Source organism: Carica papaya, chromosome 9 (assembly GCF_054855325.1).
Source record: "Carica papaya isolate Zhongbai chromosome 9, ASM5485532v1, whole genome shotgun sequence".
Lineage (NCBI taxonomy): Eukaryota > Viridiplantae > Streptophyta > Magnoliopsida > Brassicales > Caricaceae > Carica > Carica papaya.
In genome coordinates this window covers 31,861,307-31,878,817 of record NC_142317.1, presented here as the reverse complement: position 1 = coordinate 31,878,817, position 17,511 = coordinate 31,861,307, and the positions used below count along the sequence as shown (strand labels likewise).

Below are 17,511 nucleotides of genomic sequence, written 5' to 3'. Positions count from 1 at the left end.
ATCAGCATGAATAATCTTCAAAGTCCATGACTCATTTTGGAGCAATTTCACTTTGTTATTATTGATAGATGAAAGATATGTACAGTTCATTAATCAGAGTGCAAAACAAATATTAAATTGAAATAAAATATGAACAGAATAAAAGATTTGATACTCACAAAATGTACTAAAATGTGTTACTTGAAAAATTGATTGTTGATGCTCCTTTTCAAAATTATATTACAGTGTAGAGAAATAAAAATAAGGTGGAAATATAAACAAAATGAAAGATCCAAGTAAAGAACATAAGTTGGGAGTTTTTTATTTTCTCAATTTTGGTTTTGAGAAATCAGCTAGATATAATAAAATCTTGTGTCATTATGAAAAATGTGTCAATATACATTAGTGGTACAGATTAGTTGTATAAGATCACTTATCTATAGTTTCTTACAAGTTATCACGACGAGAGGAGCCATGTTTTTTACTTCTAACAATATGTTTTAAAATGACATAGGAGAGTTGCCATTTGAACGTGATATGGAAATTTTACTTAAGGATATTTTGTCATATTATTCGAAAAATAATAATCAAAATGTTGACATTAATTATTAAAGAGGTTAAGCAAGAGCTTTATCTAAATTGTAAGAAGTACACAAATTAGGTTTTATTATACACTTATATTATTTGAAGAGTCTTGATGGGTTGAATAAAAAATCATTATCCATATTTACAGAGTTATTAAAATATTGTAGTACTATATGAAAATACCCTTCTGGAAACTTCTTATGACATTAAAAAAAATGATATCAAGTTTAGATTTGACATATAAAAAGACTCATGTATATATCCTGATAATTGCATACTACATTAGAAAGAGAAGGTGAACGGTGAAGTTAGTAGAGAGTTTGGTATTTGAATGGACAAAAAGATCTTAAGTTAGTTCCCTTACTCATAATACTTGGCTTGTCATATTAATACCTTATAATCTTTCCTTTGGATGTGTATGAAGCAACCTTCATTTGTATTATATATGGAAATATATATATACATATATGCTTTTAGTATATAATTTAAAGAGTTGTGCTATATGAAAATTGATACATTTGATGCTTTTGAATAAGATATTCAAGATACAAACAACATTAATGTATACAATAAATAAATTTTCTACCTTTAAAATTTTGTCTGTATGAAACACTATGAGACAATTTGCTTGTCCATCTTGTGTATTTGAAATTACCTCTTTATGGTTGAACTTAAGTGAAAATATGTATATATATTGTTTAATGCGTTATCATTATTGATTAGAGCTTAATCATAAATTAAAATTTTGAACTGATAAACAATTTTTTATGGCACCACATTATTGAGACAACTGAAAACCTTCAAGATGTAGAATAATATAGAGCACAACAATGGAAAGAGACATATTTTGTTTTCATATTACCTTACTAAAAATATCTTTTATTATGTCATAATCTTGACATGATGCACAGAAAAAGAAATATTTATGATAATGTTATGGGCATATTGTTGAATTAAGATGGTAAGACAAAAAAATAATTATAAGACTCGATATGACTTTGAGGAAGTGGATAGAAGAAATGTAGTTCACCCACAACTTTGCTATGATTGTAATATTATATTTTTTCCTAAAATTTTTTATAAAATGACTAGATTGGAGAAAGATGAATTTTTAAAAGTTCTAAAAGACCTAAGAGTCCCAAATGAATATAAAAATATATTTTGTTAGATGTAATTTAGATAATGTAAGATTATTAAGCTTAAATGTTATGATTGTTTCTTGTTGCTGAAGAAATTTCTTCTTGTAGCAATGAAGATGCTTTTTGCCACATGGAATGAGTGCTAAGATCATTGATTTTTGTGATTACTTGGTAAATATTTTTATCAAAAATTACTCACTTATATAATCTCATCATGTAAAAACAGAAAATTTGGTAGTATACGTTAATAACTTACATCATCAATATATTGTTTATATATCTTGGATCTTATTATAATAATCAGTTCAATCACCAGTATAGATGTAATGAATATAAAAAAAGAACAAATGCTGGTGTAGTTCATAGGGTCATACCAACAGAAAATGACCCTATAGTAACAATATCTTATTGTTATTATATGTTATTTTTCTTGTAGTGAATATAATAATAAAATACATTAATACTTAGAATATAAAAAATGCAGCAATCCAATCTTTTATAAAAAAAATTCTTTTTATTTTTCTATTGTTTTCTTTGTACTTATTCAATAATGTCTTCCCCTCCAAATTTCAATATTTGTAAGAAAAAAAATTATGATTAATCTATAATGTTTATGCAATAAAGAATAGTCTAACTAGTATCTAAGAGCTCAATAATGGATAATAGGTGTAATTCAGACAAATATTTACTTGCAAAATAAGGATTAAGTTAGACATTTTCCAAAAAGTTTATGACATTTATTTAAACTATATCAAAAATTAAAAATATTAATATCTAACCTATTCTAAATATTAAGTATAAAATATGACTGAATTGAAAAATAATACCTTTGTTAACCTACAAATTAGAAGACATAAATGCATATAATTTGAAAATAAAGAAAGTAAATGAAGAATAGGCAAATTTAGAGTGTAGTTATTGCAATTCATCTTAACAGCTAATGTAATAAATATTTGGTACTAATTTTAATTTTTGTCATTAATGGAAAGATATCTCCTAATTTATTAATAATATTAATTGTTAAAAATTGCAGGGACATATAATATTGCTCCATCATTGAGTCAGTTGGTTAATCATGGCGGTCTGGTATCTCTACTCCCTTTTACTGTTTCTACCAGTCTTCGTCTTCACCAAACACTTCCTGAACAAAATCCAGAACCTCCCACCAACCCTGTTTCCATGTTTACCAATCATCGGCCATCTCTACCTCCTCAAGCAACCAATCTACAGAACTCTCTCCCGCATCTCCGAGCAAAACGGCGACGTTCTTTTACTCCGATTTGGGTCCCGTAAAGTCCTCGTCGTCTCCTCGCCGTCAGCTGCCGAAGAGTGTTTTACCAAAAACGATGTCGTTTTCGCCAACCGTCCTCGCTTCCTCATCGGTAAACACTTGGCTTATAATTTCTCCGGCATGTCTTGGGCACCCTACGGTGATCACTGGCGGAACCTCCGGCGGATTTCCTCCCTCGAGCTTTTATCAGCCAGTCGTCTCCAAATGTTGTACCACATCCGAGCTGACGAGGTTAAGAATATGATTCGTAATTTCTTAAAATGTCAAGATTGCCTTGTTGATTTGAGAACATCGTTTTTCGAGTTGACGCTCAACATGATGATGAGAATGATAGCTGGAAAGCGTTACTATGGGGAGAACGTGGAAGATGTTAAAGAAGCAAAGAGGTTTCGTGAGTTTCATGCAGAGACCTTTAAGTTGAGTGGTTCAGCTCCTATTGGAGATTTCATACCATGGGTTAAATCTTGGGATCTTGAAAAGAGGATGATAGAATGTCAAAAAAAGAGAGATGAGTTCATGCAAGATTTGATAGAAGAGCGAAGAAGGAAGATGAAAGCTGATAATTCCGATGGAGAAAAGAAGAAGGCCATGATTGATGTCCTATTATCGCTGCAAGAATCAGAGCCAGAATATTACAGTGATGAGATCATAAAAGGGTTGATGCTAGTAAGATTCCATTGATAAATTAATACAAAGTTCTAAACTTGTGTTGTCGGCCATTAATGCTTGTATGTTCTAATGACTTTGTAATTTTCTGTGGAGGTTCTTCTCATGGCTGGGACTGATACGACCATCAATACCATGGAATGGGCACTGTCACTGTTACTAAACCACCTAGAAGAGCTTAAACGTGCTCAAATGGAAATAGATAATCACGTACCAGAGGGTTGTCTTCTTCAAGAATCGGACTTGCCTCACCTTCCATATCTTCGCTGCATCATAAATGAAGCAATGCGTATGTGCCCAGCAGTCCCCGTGTTAGTACCTCATGAATCATCGGCAGAATGCACAGTAGGCGGATTTCGCATTCCAGCTGGGACGACATTAATGGTAAATGTGTGGGCAATACAGCGTGATCCTAAGATTTGGGAAGATCCAGAAAAATTCAAGCCAGAGAGGTTTAGAGGGATCTCAGAGACTGCCGGAGCTGGAGTGAAGGATGGGTTCTTTCTGATGCCATTTGGGTATGGAAGGAGAAGTTGTCCAGGAGATGGATTGGCTATGAGGGTGATAGGGTTGACTCTTGGCTCGTTAATTCAGTGCTTTGAATGGTCGAGGGTTGACGATGAGATGGTGGATATGAGTGAAGGAGTTTGCTTCACCTTGCAGAAGGCTAAGCCTCTGCAAGCTAAATGTCGAACAAGAGCTGCCATGGCTGACCTTCCTTCTCGAATGTGAAGCGAAATGAACTTGTCAAACTGGCAAAATGTATGGTGTAGAAATTAATAAATAAAGTCTGAATCAATTCAAATTTGAGTAAAAGAATTCACCATACTTAAATGTTATCTACCACCATGTCCGCCAAACTCTCTCCACCCAGATCGGCTTCAAACTTCACCAGCTTGAACTCCTTGAATTTCTCAGAATTTTGAATTATATTGTAGTAACATGGAAATTCCTAAAATATTATAAAATTTTTATGAAAATAAAATAAGATTAGGGAGTTTTTTTAATTAATTTAATTTTTTATTCAACGACAATTTATGAAATCTTTAATAACAACAAAAATTAATTTTAGGCGGTAAGAAATTAAAACAAATTTAGATAAACTTGCTTAATTTGGAAAATTATTAAATTGCAAACACATTCCTCAAATCTTGAAAAGTCCCTCTGTGGCAGACAGGTTCCGATGCAGGTACAGGCCTCTTTTTTTTTTTTTTGAAGTAAAAGTGACGCGTGATGATTACATGGCCACCTTGTTGATGTATACAATTATGGTACTCGCTCTGTTTTCCTGACACGTGGAACATCAACTTTTTAAAACGTGTAGAAAATAAGAGAGAGCGAGTTTGAATCGTTTATCTACTCTCGAGTCTCAAGCTTTTTTGAATTTTGCTTTGGACAACGGCTACTTCTTTTATGTTTTTGCACGAGTCTCCATATTTTTCAAAAGTCTACTGTAAAATATTCAAGTGAAAATGATGGCGGACTAGCTAAAAACCTCCCTCCGCCGTTTCGAAAACAAGCAGAAAGCTCATTTGCGAAGAAAAATGGAGATGGGTCTTTTGGTTTTGGTCTTCTCTGCTGCAACACTCTTCAGCTCTTTCTCATCTGCCCTCACCGAAGATGGTAAACCCGGTTTCATCGAATATTTAGGGTTTTCTTTTTTACTCTTTTATTTCAAGTAACTCGACAGTAGAAAGAAAGGGAAAGTTAATGAATGCGGTTGGTTTCGAATGGGACCTCAAAAATAGTATATTAGTCATGATTTTTCTCATTTCGTCTAAGATAACTGAGAAATCTGGATGTTATAGTGACATTCTGATTTGCAGGGCTCACATTGCTGGAAATCAAGAGTGCGTTGAATGACACTAAAAACGTTTTAATAAACTGGCAAGCTACTGATGAATATCCTTGCTCATGGACCGGCATTGATTGTTACCCCAACGATTTCAGAGTCCGTTCTATGTATGTCCATGTCATTCTTGTTCTTCATTTAATCATAATTAGAATCTCCTACTTCCCCTTCTTTTCGGCCTGATGTTTAGTTTTGGGTTCTCCAGAAACTTGCCTTACATGCAATTAGGTGGGATTATATCTCCCAGCATCGGTAAACTCAGTAGATTACAGAGACTGTGAGTTCCCTACCCATCTTTTCTTCTTTTGTCCTTGCATGGCTACTGTTTTTAATATTTCTATTTCTTATTTGTTTTTTCTAATTTGGATGCAACAGGGCACTTCACCAAAACAGCTTACATGGGTTTATTCCTCATGAAATCACCAACTGTACGGAGCTTAGAGCCCTGTAAGTGAAAGTGGCAGTCTCTCTACATAAATCAGTTTTTCTGGGTATATGTATTTATGTGGATATATATATATATATATATATATATATATATATATATATATACACGTGGTGTGTGTGTGTGTGTGATGGATTTGTATGTGTATTTGGATGATGTGATTAGCTTCCTATTTCAGATACCTGAGGGCGAATTATTTGCAAGGTGGCATACCGTCAGATATTGGAAACCTCTCTCTTCTCACTATATTGTAAGATCCCCGTGCTTCTACTTGCTTTTTGTGCATCCGAAGTATTTCTAAAGAAACTACTAGTTAGCTTTATAATGATAGGAATGAGAAAAAAATCCTGCAATTTATGGGGAAAATTTTAATTGGAACAGTCAAATTTCCACTAAAGCTAGTTGGATGGGCAATCTCTAGTGTCTAATTCCTAAATTATTCTTCTAATGTTGATGACTATAAATTTCAGGGATTTATCAAGCAATTCTCTTAAGGGTGCTATACCTTCATCAGTTAGCTTTATAATGATAGGAATGAGAAAAAAATCCTGCAATTTATGGGGAAAATTTTAATTGGAACAGTCAAATTTCCACTAAAGCTAGTTGGATGGGCAATCTCTAGTGTCTAATTCCTAAATTATTCTTCTAATGTTGATGACTATAAATTTCAGGGATTTATCAAGCAATTCTCTTAAGGGTGCTATACCTTCATCAGTGAGCCGCCTTATGCGGTTGCAATCCTTGTAAGTTGAAAACTCAAATTGAGCTAGGCTATATTTAGAATTCGTTTGGAAGTATACACCTACTTCAACTACAGATTGTGAAGATCTTCTTTCAAGTGATAAAAAATATTAGGTCTGAAGGGAATTTCAAGCAGAATTTGAACGGTGTATTCTTTATTGGAATTTAGAATATATTGTTATAATGCTATCTAGAATTTCCTATCAGATGGCCTTTTATTGTATTCCAATAAAAATTTTTAGTTCAAGTATGAAGTTCACATAAAATTTTGGTAACATGATCTTAGAGGCCTAGAGATTGTTAGTTTAGAGTTTTTGCTTTTGGAACTTACCAAGATGAAGAGTTAATTATTCGTTTTGGGACTTGTTGCAGAAATTTGTCCACCAACTTTTTATCTGGTGAAATTCCAGATATTGGGGTCCTTAGCAAATTTGGCAAAGACTCGTGAGTGCTCTTGCTCCCTACCAACTATTTGTGTTTATTGCTTGGTCATAGCTTGCATGTCAAACTTTTAGTAGATGCATGTTGCACTGATATGTCATGGTTTTCATCAAGTTAAAAACAGAATTAAATGCACTTGATGCACATATGGGAGCCAAGCATGTGGTGCGGTGAAAGGTTATATATCCATATGGCTGCCATATGGGATTTTAGCACATGCATGCAATGTTTTTTTATTTTTTCCTGAGTAGTTATTGCATAGTCATCGTTGTTTTTGGGTGAAGATAACTGTTATTTTTATATTTGTTTCATCGTCATACTGGTAACTTGTACTATCATTTCAAGGCACTACACTGAGGATACTATGTATGTTAATGACATCTTGGTGCTGTATGTGGTCAACATCTCTGAGGTTCTTTGCATCAGACGATGATAGAATTACCAAAATCTGCTATGATATTGTTACTTGTTCCATTTCCTTGTGTTCCTTCTAATTCTGCCTGGCTTATGACTTAGGTTTATTGGAAATTTAGATCTTTGTGGCCGACAAATTCAAAAGCCATGTCGAACTTCATTGGGTTTCCCTGTGGTTCTCCCCCATGCTGAAAGCGAAGAAGCCGCAGGCAAGTTTCATTCTAGTGCCAACTATTCCTCAAATTATATCTGCTAAACTTTGGGAGAATATTTTTAACTCATACAAAGACTTCTTCAATGGAAAAACCAACAAATTTAGAGGTTGCTCCCTGTAAATGCTTTTCTCTAAATTACGATGTAAAAATGCACTTTTAATTTCTTGATGAAAGGCCAATGGTGGGTAACCAGCTAAGATATAAGACACTAGAACAAAAGTGATTTTGGCAACAAGTGAGAAAGTTTCAAAACAGTGAAAACCACATCCAAAAATATAATTGCCAAGAGCAAGGCTAACACAATCACAATTATCATTTGCCTTCATTATATACTTCTATTTTTCCGTTGGCTATCTGGAACTAGCATGAGAAAGGGCTTCCTTCACAAATTTAAGAATGGCAACAAAGGATACAAGGTGATAAATGCACAATACGATGGAGATAAGTGTTCGTAAAAATCAAATTAGAGATAAAGTTAAGATAAGGACTAGAACATTTACCTTTTTGGAGGGCAAGGGGTAAATTAAAGACTGTATCAAATGAATTAAAAGAGGTGATGTAGCACATGAATCCTCGTCACTGTCTATTATTAATAACTTGAGGTTAAGATTTTGAAGTCTAATCATTATTTTGGGTTTGAAAAGCTATCTACCTTTTTGGAGGGCAAGGGGTAAATTAAAGACTGTATCAAATGAATTAAAAGAGGTGATGTAGCACATGAATCCTCGTCACTGTCTATTATTAATAACTTGAGGTTAAGATTTTGAAGTCTAATCATTATTTTGGGCTTGAAAGCCTATCTACCTTTTTGGAGGGCAAGGGGTAAATTAGAGACTGTATCAAATGAATTAAAAGAGGTGATGTAGCACATGAATCCTCGTCACTGTCTACTATTAATAACTTGATGTTAAGATTTTGAAATCTAATCATTATTTTGGGTTTGAAAAGCTGTTAGGGTAGTGGTGCTTGGGGCATGACGTTGTAAATGGTATTAGAGAATTTATTAGTTTGGTGACTATAGCTACTACGATCTTGAACCTTGTGGACATTTGGATTGTAATTTATAATTGTATGATGTGTGGTCTTGATGAGGATATCAAGAATTTGAGCAATGGATATTTTGATACTTCAGTTTCACATTGGAAAGATATGTGACTGTGGAGCTCCAAATAGGAGTTTTGGGTCATATACTACTAATAACTTGAGTATCAATATTTGAGGACCAGTGGTTAGTATGAACAAGTTATTGGGCTAGTAGTTCTTGGATTGGGGCACTACACTACTAGTATCTTCGAAGCAGGTATCTTTTTTGTTTTTTTTAGAACAAGTGTAAGGCATATATTAATTAGGCGCCAAGGGAGCGCCATCTGAGTACACAGAATTTACAGCTCGGTAAGAGTATCTACAATGAGCCCAAAATCATTAAAACTATAAAGGTTGTGTCCTAACATAATAGAACCAAAAAAGGTGTAACCATTTGTCCTTGATATTAACAAAATTCCTCTTGATACCCTCAAAAATTTTATTGTTTCTTTCTTTCCAAACAATTCAGAAAATAGTGAGTGGAATTAGTCAGAAGCACTTGTTCTTGAAAGTGAGACCCTCCCAAGTGAGAAGTTCAGCCTTGATAGAGTTTGCTATAACCCAGTGAATACCCATTAAACTGTAGAGGTCAGTCCATAGACTTTAAGTGGTGGGGCACCATAACAGAAGGTCCCTGCAGCCTTCCAAGTTGGATTTGCAAAAGGGGCATCTATTAACCAGTAGGAAACCTCTCTTCATGAGACTGTCAATGGTCAAGATGCGTTCTTTTGCAGCCTCCCAAGTGAAGAAGGAGATTCTAGGTGGAGCTTGCGACTTCCATATGATTTTACTGGGAAAAATATACATTTCCATTTGTGGAGCCCGTCCGGTGCTTGTAAAGAGAAGTAAATGAGAAGTGCCATTTTTGTTTAAATTCCATATGAGTTTGTCATCGTTGAGATTCAACTATATACTAGTAGTAATTGTAGTTAATTCCATATATTCCACAATTTTCTAATCTTGGAGATTACAATTGACAACCACAGCACCCGGAAGAAAAATGTTACCCTGAAATAATTCTTCAACTAGGATATCCTTGTCGTGGGCAATAGCAAATATGTGGGGAAAACGGGTAAGTGCCATTTTTGTTTAAATTCCATGTGAGTTTGTCATCGTTGAGATTCAACTGTATATTAGCAGTAATTGCAGTTAATTCCATGTATTCCACAATTTTCCAATCTTGGAGATTACAATTGACAACCACAGCACCCATAAGAGAAGTGTTACCCTAAAATAATTTTTCAACTAGGATATCCTTGTTGTGGGCGATAGCAAATTTGTGGGGGAAACAGGATTGGAGGTTGCTGTTTCCCAGCCACACATCCTGCCAAAAACAAATTTTATTACCCTTACCGATGACCTGAGTGGAGCAGTTCTGAATAATGTGATTATGTTGCATGAAACTCTTCCATAAGCTTCTTCCATAGTTGTTCCGGTTTAATATGATCATATTATGCAGACCTTTGCTGAACCATTTGCATTCAATGATATTTTTTCAAAGGCTATTTGTGCTGTTCCAGAATTTCTAAATCCATTTACAGTGTTATGCTTTGTTAAGTGTCATTAGGAACCTTAACCCCAGTCCACCTTTATCTTTAGGCTGTTTGATATCTTCCCAGCTGACCAAGTGAAGCTTGCGGCTGTTCTCACAATCACCCCCAAAGAAAACGACATTGAATACTGAATAATGTGATTATGTTGCATGAAACTCTTCCATAAGCTTCTTCCATAGTTGTTCCGGTTTAATATGATCATATTATGCAGACCTTTGCTGAACCATTTGCAGTCAATGATATTTTTTCAAAGGCTATTTGTGCTGTTCCAGAATTTCTAAATCCATTTACAGTGTTATGCTTTGTTAAGTGTCATTAGGAACCTTAACCCCAGTCCACCTTTATCTTTAGGCTGTTTGATATCTTCCCAGCTGACCAAGTGAAGCTTGCGGCTGTTCTCACAATCACCCCCAAAGAAAACGACATTGAATACTTTCCAATTTTTTGGCTACACTAGCTGGAATGGTAAGGACCAAGAGGTAATAGATGGGTAGGTTAGATAAAGTGCTCTTTATGAGTGTGAGCCTACCACCTTTCGAAGGAGGTATCCTTAAAAGAAGGCTGCAACACTTGTGCTATAAACTTCATCAAAAAAAAAGTTAAACACTCACAAAAATTTGGAAGCATATGGGCTCAATTCTGATTTTGGTCCTACCATATACAATCATGCTTCTGTTGCTTTTCCATTGCCTTCACTTCAGTTATTAGAGGTTAAATCACATTGAATTCTAGATAAAGTATTTGCAACCAAGCAAAATATTTGGTAATGGTGTTCTCAATTTGCAAGCCATGTTGTTGGCAATAGAGACTGAAATAGTCCTTTATTTCTTTATTTGGCTCAATATGTGAACACAAGTTAGTGACTTGAGCTTCCATGGAATTTCATAAGAAATACAGTTTTCCCATCTTCTTGTGCCAAAAGGTTAATTTGGACTAATCATTATGGGAGCAGGCAGAGGGCTTAATGAATAAGATGTCAATATGTACCCTAACCTATGAGTTACATCTTTACTAATTTAGCCCATTGCATATAATTTTTCTCATTCAAACACAATATGGTAATTTGACCAATAGCAGTGCATTGCATAATCGAGAGTATGTTAGCATCCATATTGCTACTTGAAGTCGAACAAAAAGTTTCGGACCCAAAATTTTCAAAATAAAAACCAAACCCCATTAGAAAAACATCTCAACAACCTTAAGCAATTGCAAAGTGAAGACCATAGGACATACTATTTTCAGTATTTCAGTACCAAACATGCCGCAAAATGGTAAACGGAGTTATGAAACTTTAAACAGAAGCTACAGATGACCTCAAGCCAATTAAAATGTTTCTAGAAACAAGAGAAAGTGATGCATGAAATTCAAAAGTCGGTGATGGGCTGTGCATGAAAAGTGGAGATCAAGCCACTGGCAAAAATGTTGCCAGAGGAGATAATAGATCTAGGGTGGATGCATTGGGAAATACCCCTATATGAATGCTTGTTTTTCTCTCTCATAGGCTTTTAGTACCAACATCTTGTTCTTTATTTTTACTAACCTTGCTCAGATACCATATTGGTGGAAAAAATTATTGATTTTTATTATGTACTAAGGAGAAAATAGACACAGTTATTTATAAAAATCCCTATGACAAAAAAAAGATAAAACAAAACCAATTGTGGAGCTAAACCGGGTTTTCCATGGGAAATGGCTGTGGAAAAAATTATTGATTTTTATTATGTACTAAGAAGAAAATAAACAGTTATTTATAGGAATCCCTATGAAAAAAAAAATAAAAGAAAACCAATTGTGGAGTTAAACGGGGCTTTCAATGGGAAATGGCTATGGAGATCTCTTGGGGAGGAGGGGAAATAGTGGTGAAAAATGGTGCATGCTAGATGGGGTAAATTTAAGCCCCACGGGCTGAGCCTTTGGAGGAAGATTCGGGATGATAGCCACTGCATCAAGGGCTGTGTGGGCTGGAAGGTTGGCATGGGTGATGGGGCTAGGCTTTGGCAAGATGAATTGATAGGGAACTTCAGTTTAAAAAGACAGATTCAAAAGAATTTTTGACATTGCTTGCAATAAGGATGCAAAGGTGGAGGAGAAGTATGAGGTTGTGGGGGAGGGTAGGGTGTGGGATGTGAAGGTGAAGAGAAGACTGCAAGATTGGGAAATTGATGAGTATATAGCAGCCTGCTATTGTCCCTGAATGACATGAATTTGAATAAAAAAAATGATAAAAGAATATGGAAGCTGGATGAGAAGAAAGGGTTCTCAGTGAAATCTTTGTATAGCTGTCTAACTAAGAAGGATAACAACCGCAACATGTCAGCTCCTTATAAGCAAATATGGAAGTCTAAAGTCCCCTCTGGAATGGTTTTTTTTTTGTGTAGGAAGCGGCCAATGAATGTATTTTGACTTTGGACTGCTAAAAAAGAAGGGGATTGTACTTGTTAATAGATGCTACTTATGTCATACTGCTGAGGAATCGTGCAACTATTTATTATTATTCTGCCCTGTGACATACAGCATATGGACCTCTATGTTTGGGCTGTTAGGGTTAAACTGGGTTATGGCTGCTAATGTGAGTAATGAGTTGTGGGTGTGGGTGGGCTTTTGTAAAAAAAAATATCATTTGTTCTTTATTCCACTTAATTTTGGGTGGTGTGGAAGGAAAGGAATACGAGAGTTTTTGAGAGTATAGAAACTAACTTTACAAAAATTAGAGATAGATAGATTCATACTTTTGCCTCTTTTATTGGGTCATGACATCAAAGATATGTTTGACTTTGGTGTTGTCATAAACTACTTGATTGACATGTAATCTTATATTCGGGTGGTATCTTCTTGGTACCTTGTGCATAATAATATTTTCTTTTTATTTCGAAAAAATGAGAAAGACCTATACTAGAGATGATATATATGAAAAATTTTCTGAATTATAAAATTATAAATCCTAATTCTATTTATTCTCACTTTGTGAATCATGCAGTCCCTACAAAAAGATCATCTCATTACATCAAAGGAGTGCTCATTGGTGCAATGTCAACCTTGGGTCTTGCAATTTTTGTGCTTTTTGCATTTCTCTGGGTTTGGCTCCTATCAAAGAAAGAAAGAGGTGCTAGGAGATATACAGAAGTCAAAAAGCAAGTTGAGCGTGAAACAAGTAGGCTGAATATTGTGTTCAATTTCCTTTTTACTGATTGTTCTTATAATATTTTGTTCCTCCTTGTATGACCAAATCTTTGATTTTTTAATCAGGCACGAAACTCATTACTTTCCATGGTGATCTGCCATACCCATCATGTGAGATCATAGAAAAGCTGGAGGCTCTAAATGAGGAGGATGTTGTTGGTTCAGGAGGATTTGGTACTGTCTACAGAATGGTTATGAATGATTGTGGAACATTTGCTGTTAAAAGGATTGATCGGAGCCGTGAAGGATCTGATCAAGTGTTTGAGAGAGAGTTAGAGATATTAGGCAGCATCAAACATATAAATTTAGTAAATCTGAGAGGTTACTGTAGGCTACCGACCTCAAAGCTTCTCATCTATGATTATATGGCTATGGGAAGCTTGGATGATTTTCTACATGGTATGCTCATTCTTTGGCGTATATATATTTTGATATGTGGGCTTGAAAATATTTGACATTGACATAAATTGCGGTGCTGGATTTCGCTGCATCAAATTGGGATAAATGATCAGAAGTGTTTTTATGTTGCATTTTTAAAGACCATAAGCATGATTTCTTGGTGACTGACATTCTGGAAATAAAAACTGCAGCTTCATCCCCTAACATTTCCAAATAACATGTGTTTCTGTAGTTTAATTATCTAGCCCTTGGTTTGATTTGTTTTTTCTCCTCTGGCAGATCATGTCCAAGAACAGAGGACCTTGAATTGGAGTGCCCGTTTAAAAATAGCTCTTGGGTCTGCCAGAGGTCTAGCTTACTTGCATCATGACTGTAGTCCAAAAATAGTTCACAGAGACATAAAATCCAGTAACATTCTGCTTGATGAAAACTTGGAGCCTCGTGTCGCTGACTTTGGTCTTGCAAAGCTTCTGGTAGACGAGGATGCCCATGTTACCACTGTGGTTGCTGGAACTTTCGGCTATCTTGCTCCTGGTAAATTTCTTTGTTTTGTTCTTTTAATGTCTCAGTTTGATCATTAATTTTGTCTTCAAGAGCTCTTTCATAATTTTATGTTAGTGATGTGTATGTTTAGGCACAAGTAAGCCACAGAGTGTTCGATGCTCCTAACTAATCACTAACACAAACCTTAGGCAGTCTCTGATAGATATACTGGACTATGAAATAATATAAATTCTGTCATCGAAACATCCATTGTTTGAATTCTCAGTATATCCTCTGAACAAATGTTTTACTGGATTATTGCACCATAATCACTTTTTCAACTTGTTTCTTCTTTACAGAGTTCTTTTAAGGATTTTTTATAAGTAGAATAGAGGATAAGCTTAGTACTAAAATGATTACCTAAATAACTATTTATGGGTTATTTTGTAATATGTGTTCTTTCATATTTTGTGTTCTTTTGTTTAACTTATTAAAAACAAATACTTAAATTATCTAAATAAAAATTATACTTGGGTTGTACAGCTTGAAGCGGTGACATTTGAAAAGGGAACCTTCATTAATCTGATATTGCAAAATCTTTTAACTGGTTCTACCCAGAAAACTATAAACATTATTTCCATGAAAATCTTAATTTTTATATGCCTACTCGAACTTTCATTTTCTCCAAGGCTAATAGATTTGGGTTAAAATAGAGTTCGTTCAAGCTTCTTGATGTTATGCCTGTATGTAAGATGTGAATCAATTATTTCGTTTTCTAAAATTGTGTAGACTTTCATTTTTTTCTTTCAACGTTATTCTTTTCCTCTTTTTATTCCGGTGGGGGTTTTGTCAATCCTTTGTCTTCATTTTGATGTGGGCTTCATTTTGCCAGGAAATAGAAAAAATATTTGCAGGTTAGTAATGTAAGTGCATGTTTAAAGCAAACACACAAAAAATAGCATGGAAAATTTTGATTCTACTATATTTTATGTTGGATTTAGACATAACCATGTTGATAAGGTTGTTGATTCTGTAGACAACATGCTAATTCCTAATACTCACATGAATATTTTGGAGAACAACAAAGTGTAATTTGTCTTCACTTTTTAAATGAAAGATCTTAGATAAGTACATAGTAAGTTAGTAGATATTGAACTTAAAAATAAAATCTTTACTTTGTGTACTGCTAAGCTTAGTTTAAATATTTCTAGAAAAAAAAAAGATGCTTACTTTCATTTGCTATTTTGAAACAGAGTATCTGCAAAGTGGGAGAGCCACTGAAAAATCAGATGTATATAGCTTTGGAGTTCTCCTACTCGAGCTTGTAACTGGAAAAAGACCTACTGATCCTACATTTGTAAAGAGAGGCTTAAACGTGGTTGGTTGGGTAAGCTATGCAAGATTCTGAGTCTTTTCTTATGTTCTTTTATCGAACCATAACTAACGCAAATTTCTCTCATCTCTATATCAGATGAACACTTTACTGAGAGAGAATCAAGTGGAAGATGTAGTGGACAAAAGATTTACCGACATAGAGGCAGAGACAGTCGAAGCTGTTCTAGAAATAGCTGTGAAATGCACTGACGCAAACCCAGATGAGCGGCCAACAATGAACCAGGTACTTCAGCTGCTGGAGCAAGAAGTTATGTCACCTTGTCCTAGTGACTTTTACGAATCGCAATCAGATTATTGCTAAACCGACATAAAAGCTTGTTGGTGAGCATCAGTTATTTGTTGTGTACTCGCAGTAATGGTGGTCTTCTGGAAAGCATATTTTCCTGCGTGTAAATTATTTTACTTACAAAGTTTGATGTTCCTCATCCTCTTTTCAGACGAAACTCCGTCCCGCCCTTCTGTAGCAGTGAATTCTATTTGCTAATCAGATGCATTAGTAGCTTTCTTCCTGTCCCTCTTTCCGAAGCTTTTCATCGATCAATATAAATTATGTTGAATCAGAAAAATAGAAACTGCTTGTCTCTATATATATATATATATGCCTATATATGTGGGTCTATAGTCTTATGTTGTCTCTGTAATTGTAAATGTTTATATTTTAGCTGTGTTTCAAGTTATAACATTATATGTAATATCCATATTTAGAATTTAATTCGAGATTGATTTTAAAATTTTAAAAAAACATAAAAATATAATTTTTAAATTTATAAATTTTATTTAATATAAAATTAAAAAAAAATAAGTTGATGATGAAATTAAAAATAATTTTAAAAAAATAATGAAAATTTGAGTTCGGATGATATTTTTTTAAACAAAATTAGAAATTGATGATAAAACGTAATTAAAAAAAAAATTGTGCCACGTAGGCTAAGTCAGCAACTCCGACGAACCGAAGTGTGCCGCATGGCAAGGCACACTGACTCATTGCCACGCGGGAGGCCACGTTGACAATCTGCGTGCTCGCGATCGGACGGTTTGGATGCGTTCCTGCACGTGTGGACAGTTCGGATTTGTTCCCTCCTTAGACGCGATCGGACGGTCGGAATTAAACACGATGAATGGCCCTGATTCGTTCCCTCTTTAAACACGATCGCACAGTCGATATCAAATCAGGATAAATAGTGTTATTTATTTTCTCTTTAAACGCGATCGGACGGTCGAGATCAAACGCAATTAACAGCCTAGATTTAAGAGAGACGAGGATAAATATCTCACTTTATACCGAACCCAAACTCTAGCCGTTAGTCTCCCACCGGAGAAGAAGAACCAGTCACCGGTGAAGGGAGTCGACTGCCGATACGCCAGAGCAACCTCCGACCGCCACCAAAGATAAAAAATTTTCTATTTGCTCGAAATTTGATTTTGAACACCTCTATGGCCAAATCGGAGTATAAAGAACGGTGGATGAGCCGAAAACTACAGGTAAACTTCGGTAGTGGCGCCGCGGGAAAAATAAAAAATCGCATCCGATGAGCCTCTTTCTGTTTCCTGTTTCGTGCGATTTTTTGACCATTGTATTTGTCATTCTATTTTCTACAGGTTGACCAAAGAAAAATGTCCAGCCACGAAGATGAATCGGCGGAGCCGTTG

At 34.9% G+C, this 17,511-nt stretch overlaps 2 protein-coding genes across 2 annotated transcripts; both read left to right on the top strand.

Moving 5' to 3' along the window:
- The first annotated feature begins 2,766 nt into the window (after window positions 1-2,766).
- Window positions 2,767-4,479, top strand: LOC110818200 (cytochrome P450 81Q32-like). The gene is made up of 2 exons (XM_088211908.1): window positions 2,767-3,660; window positions 3,757-4,479. Exons 1-2 carry the CDS (start codon window positions 2,779-2,781, stop codon window positions 4,390-4,392), a joined length of 1,518 nt encoding a protein of 505 aa, XP_088068034.1. The 5' UTR covers window positions 2,767-2,778; the 3' UTR covers window positions 4,393-4,479.
- A 608-nt stretch (window positions 4,480-5,087) lies between these two features.
- Window positions 5,088-16,370, top strand: LOC110818209 (Leucine-rich repeat protein kinase family protein). Its single transcript, XM_022046993.2, has 13 exons — window positions 5,088-5,283; window positions 5,487-5,622; window positions 5,718-5,789; window positions 5,888-5,959; window positions 6,136-6,207; window positions 6,629-6,700; window positions 7,071-7,142; window positions 7,656-7,762; window positions 13,382-13,555; window positions 13,651-13,983; window positions 14,263-14,517; window positions 15,720-15,853; window positions 15,938-16,370. Exons 1-13 carry the CDS (start codon window positions 5,205-5,207, stop codon window positions 16,160-16,162), a joined length of 1,803 nt encoding a protein of 600 aa, XP_021902685.1. The 5' UTR covers window positions 5,088-5,204; the 3' UTR covers window positions 16,163-16,370.
- Window positions 16,371-17,511: the final 1,141 nt, after the last annotated feature.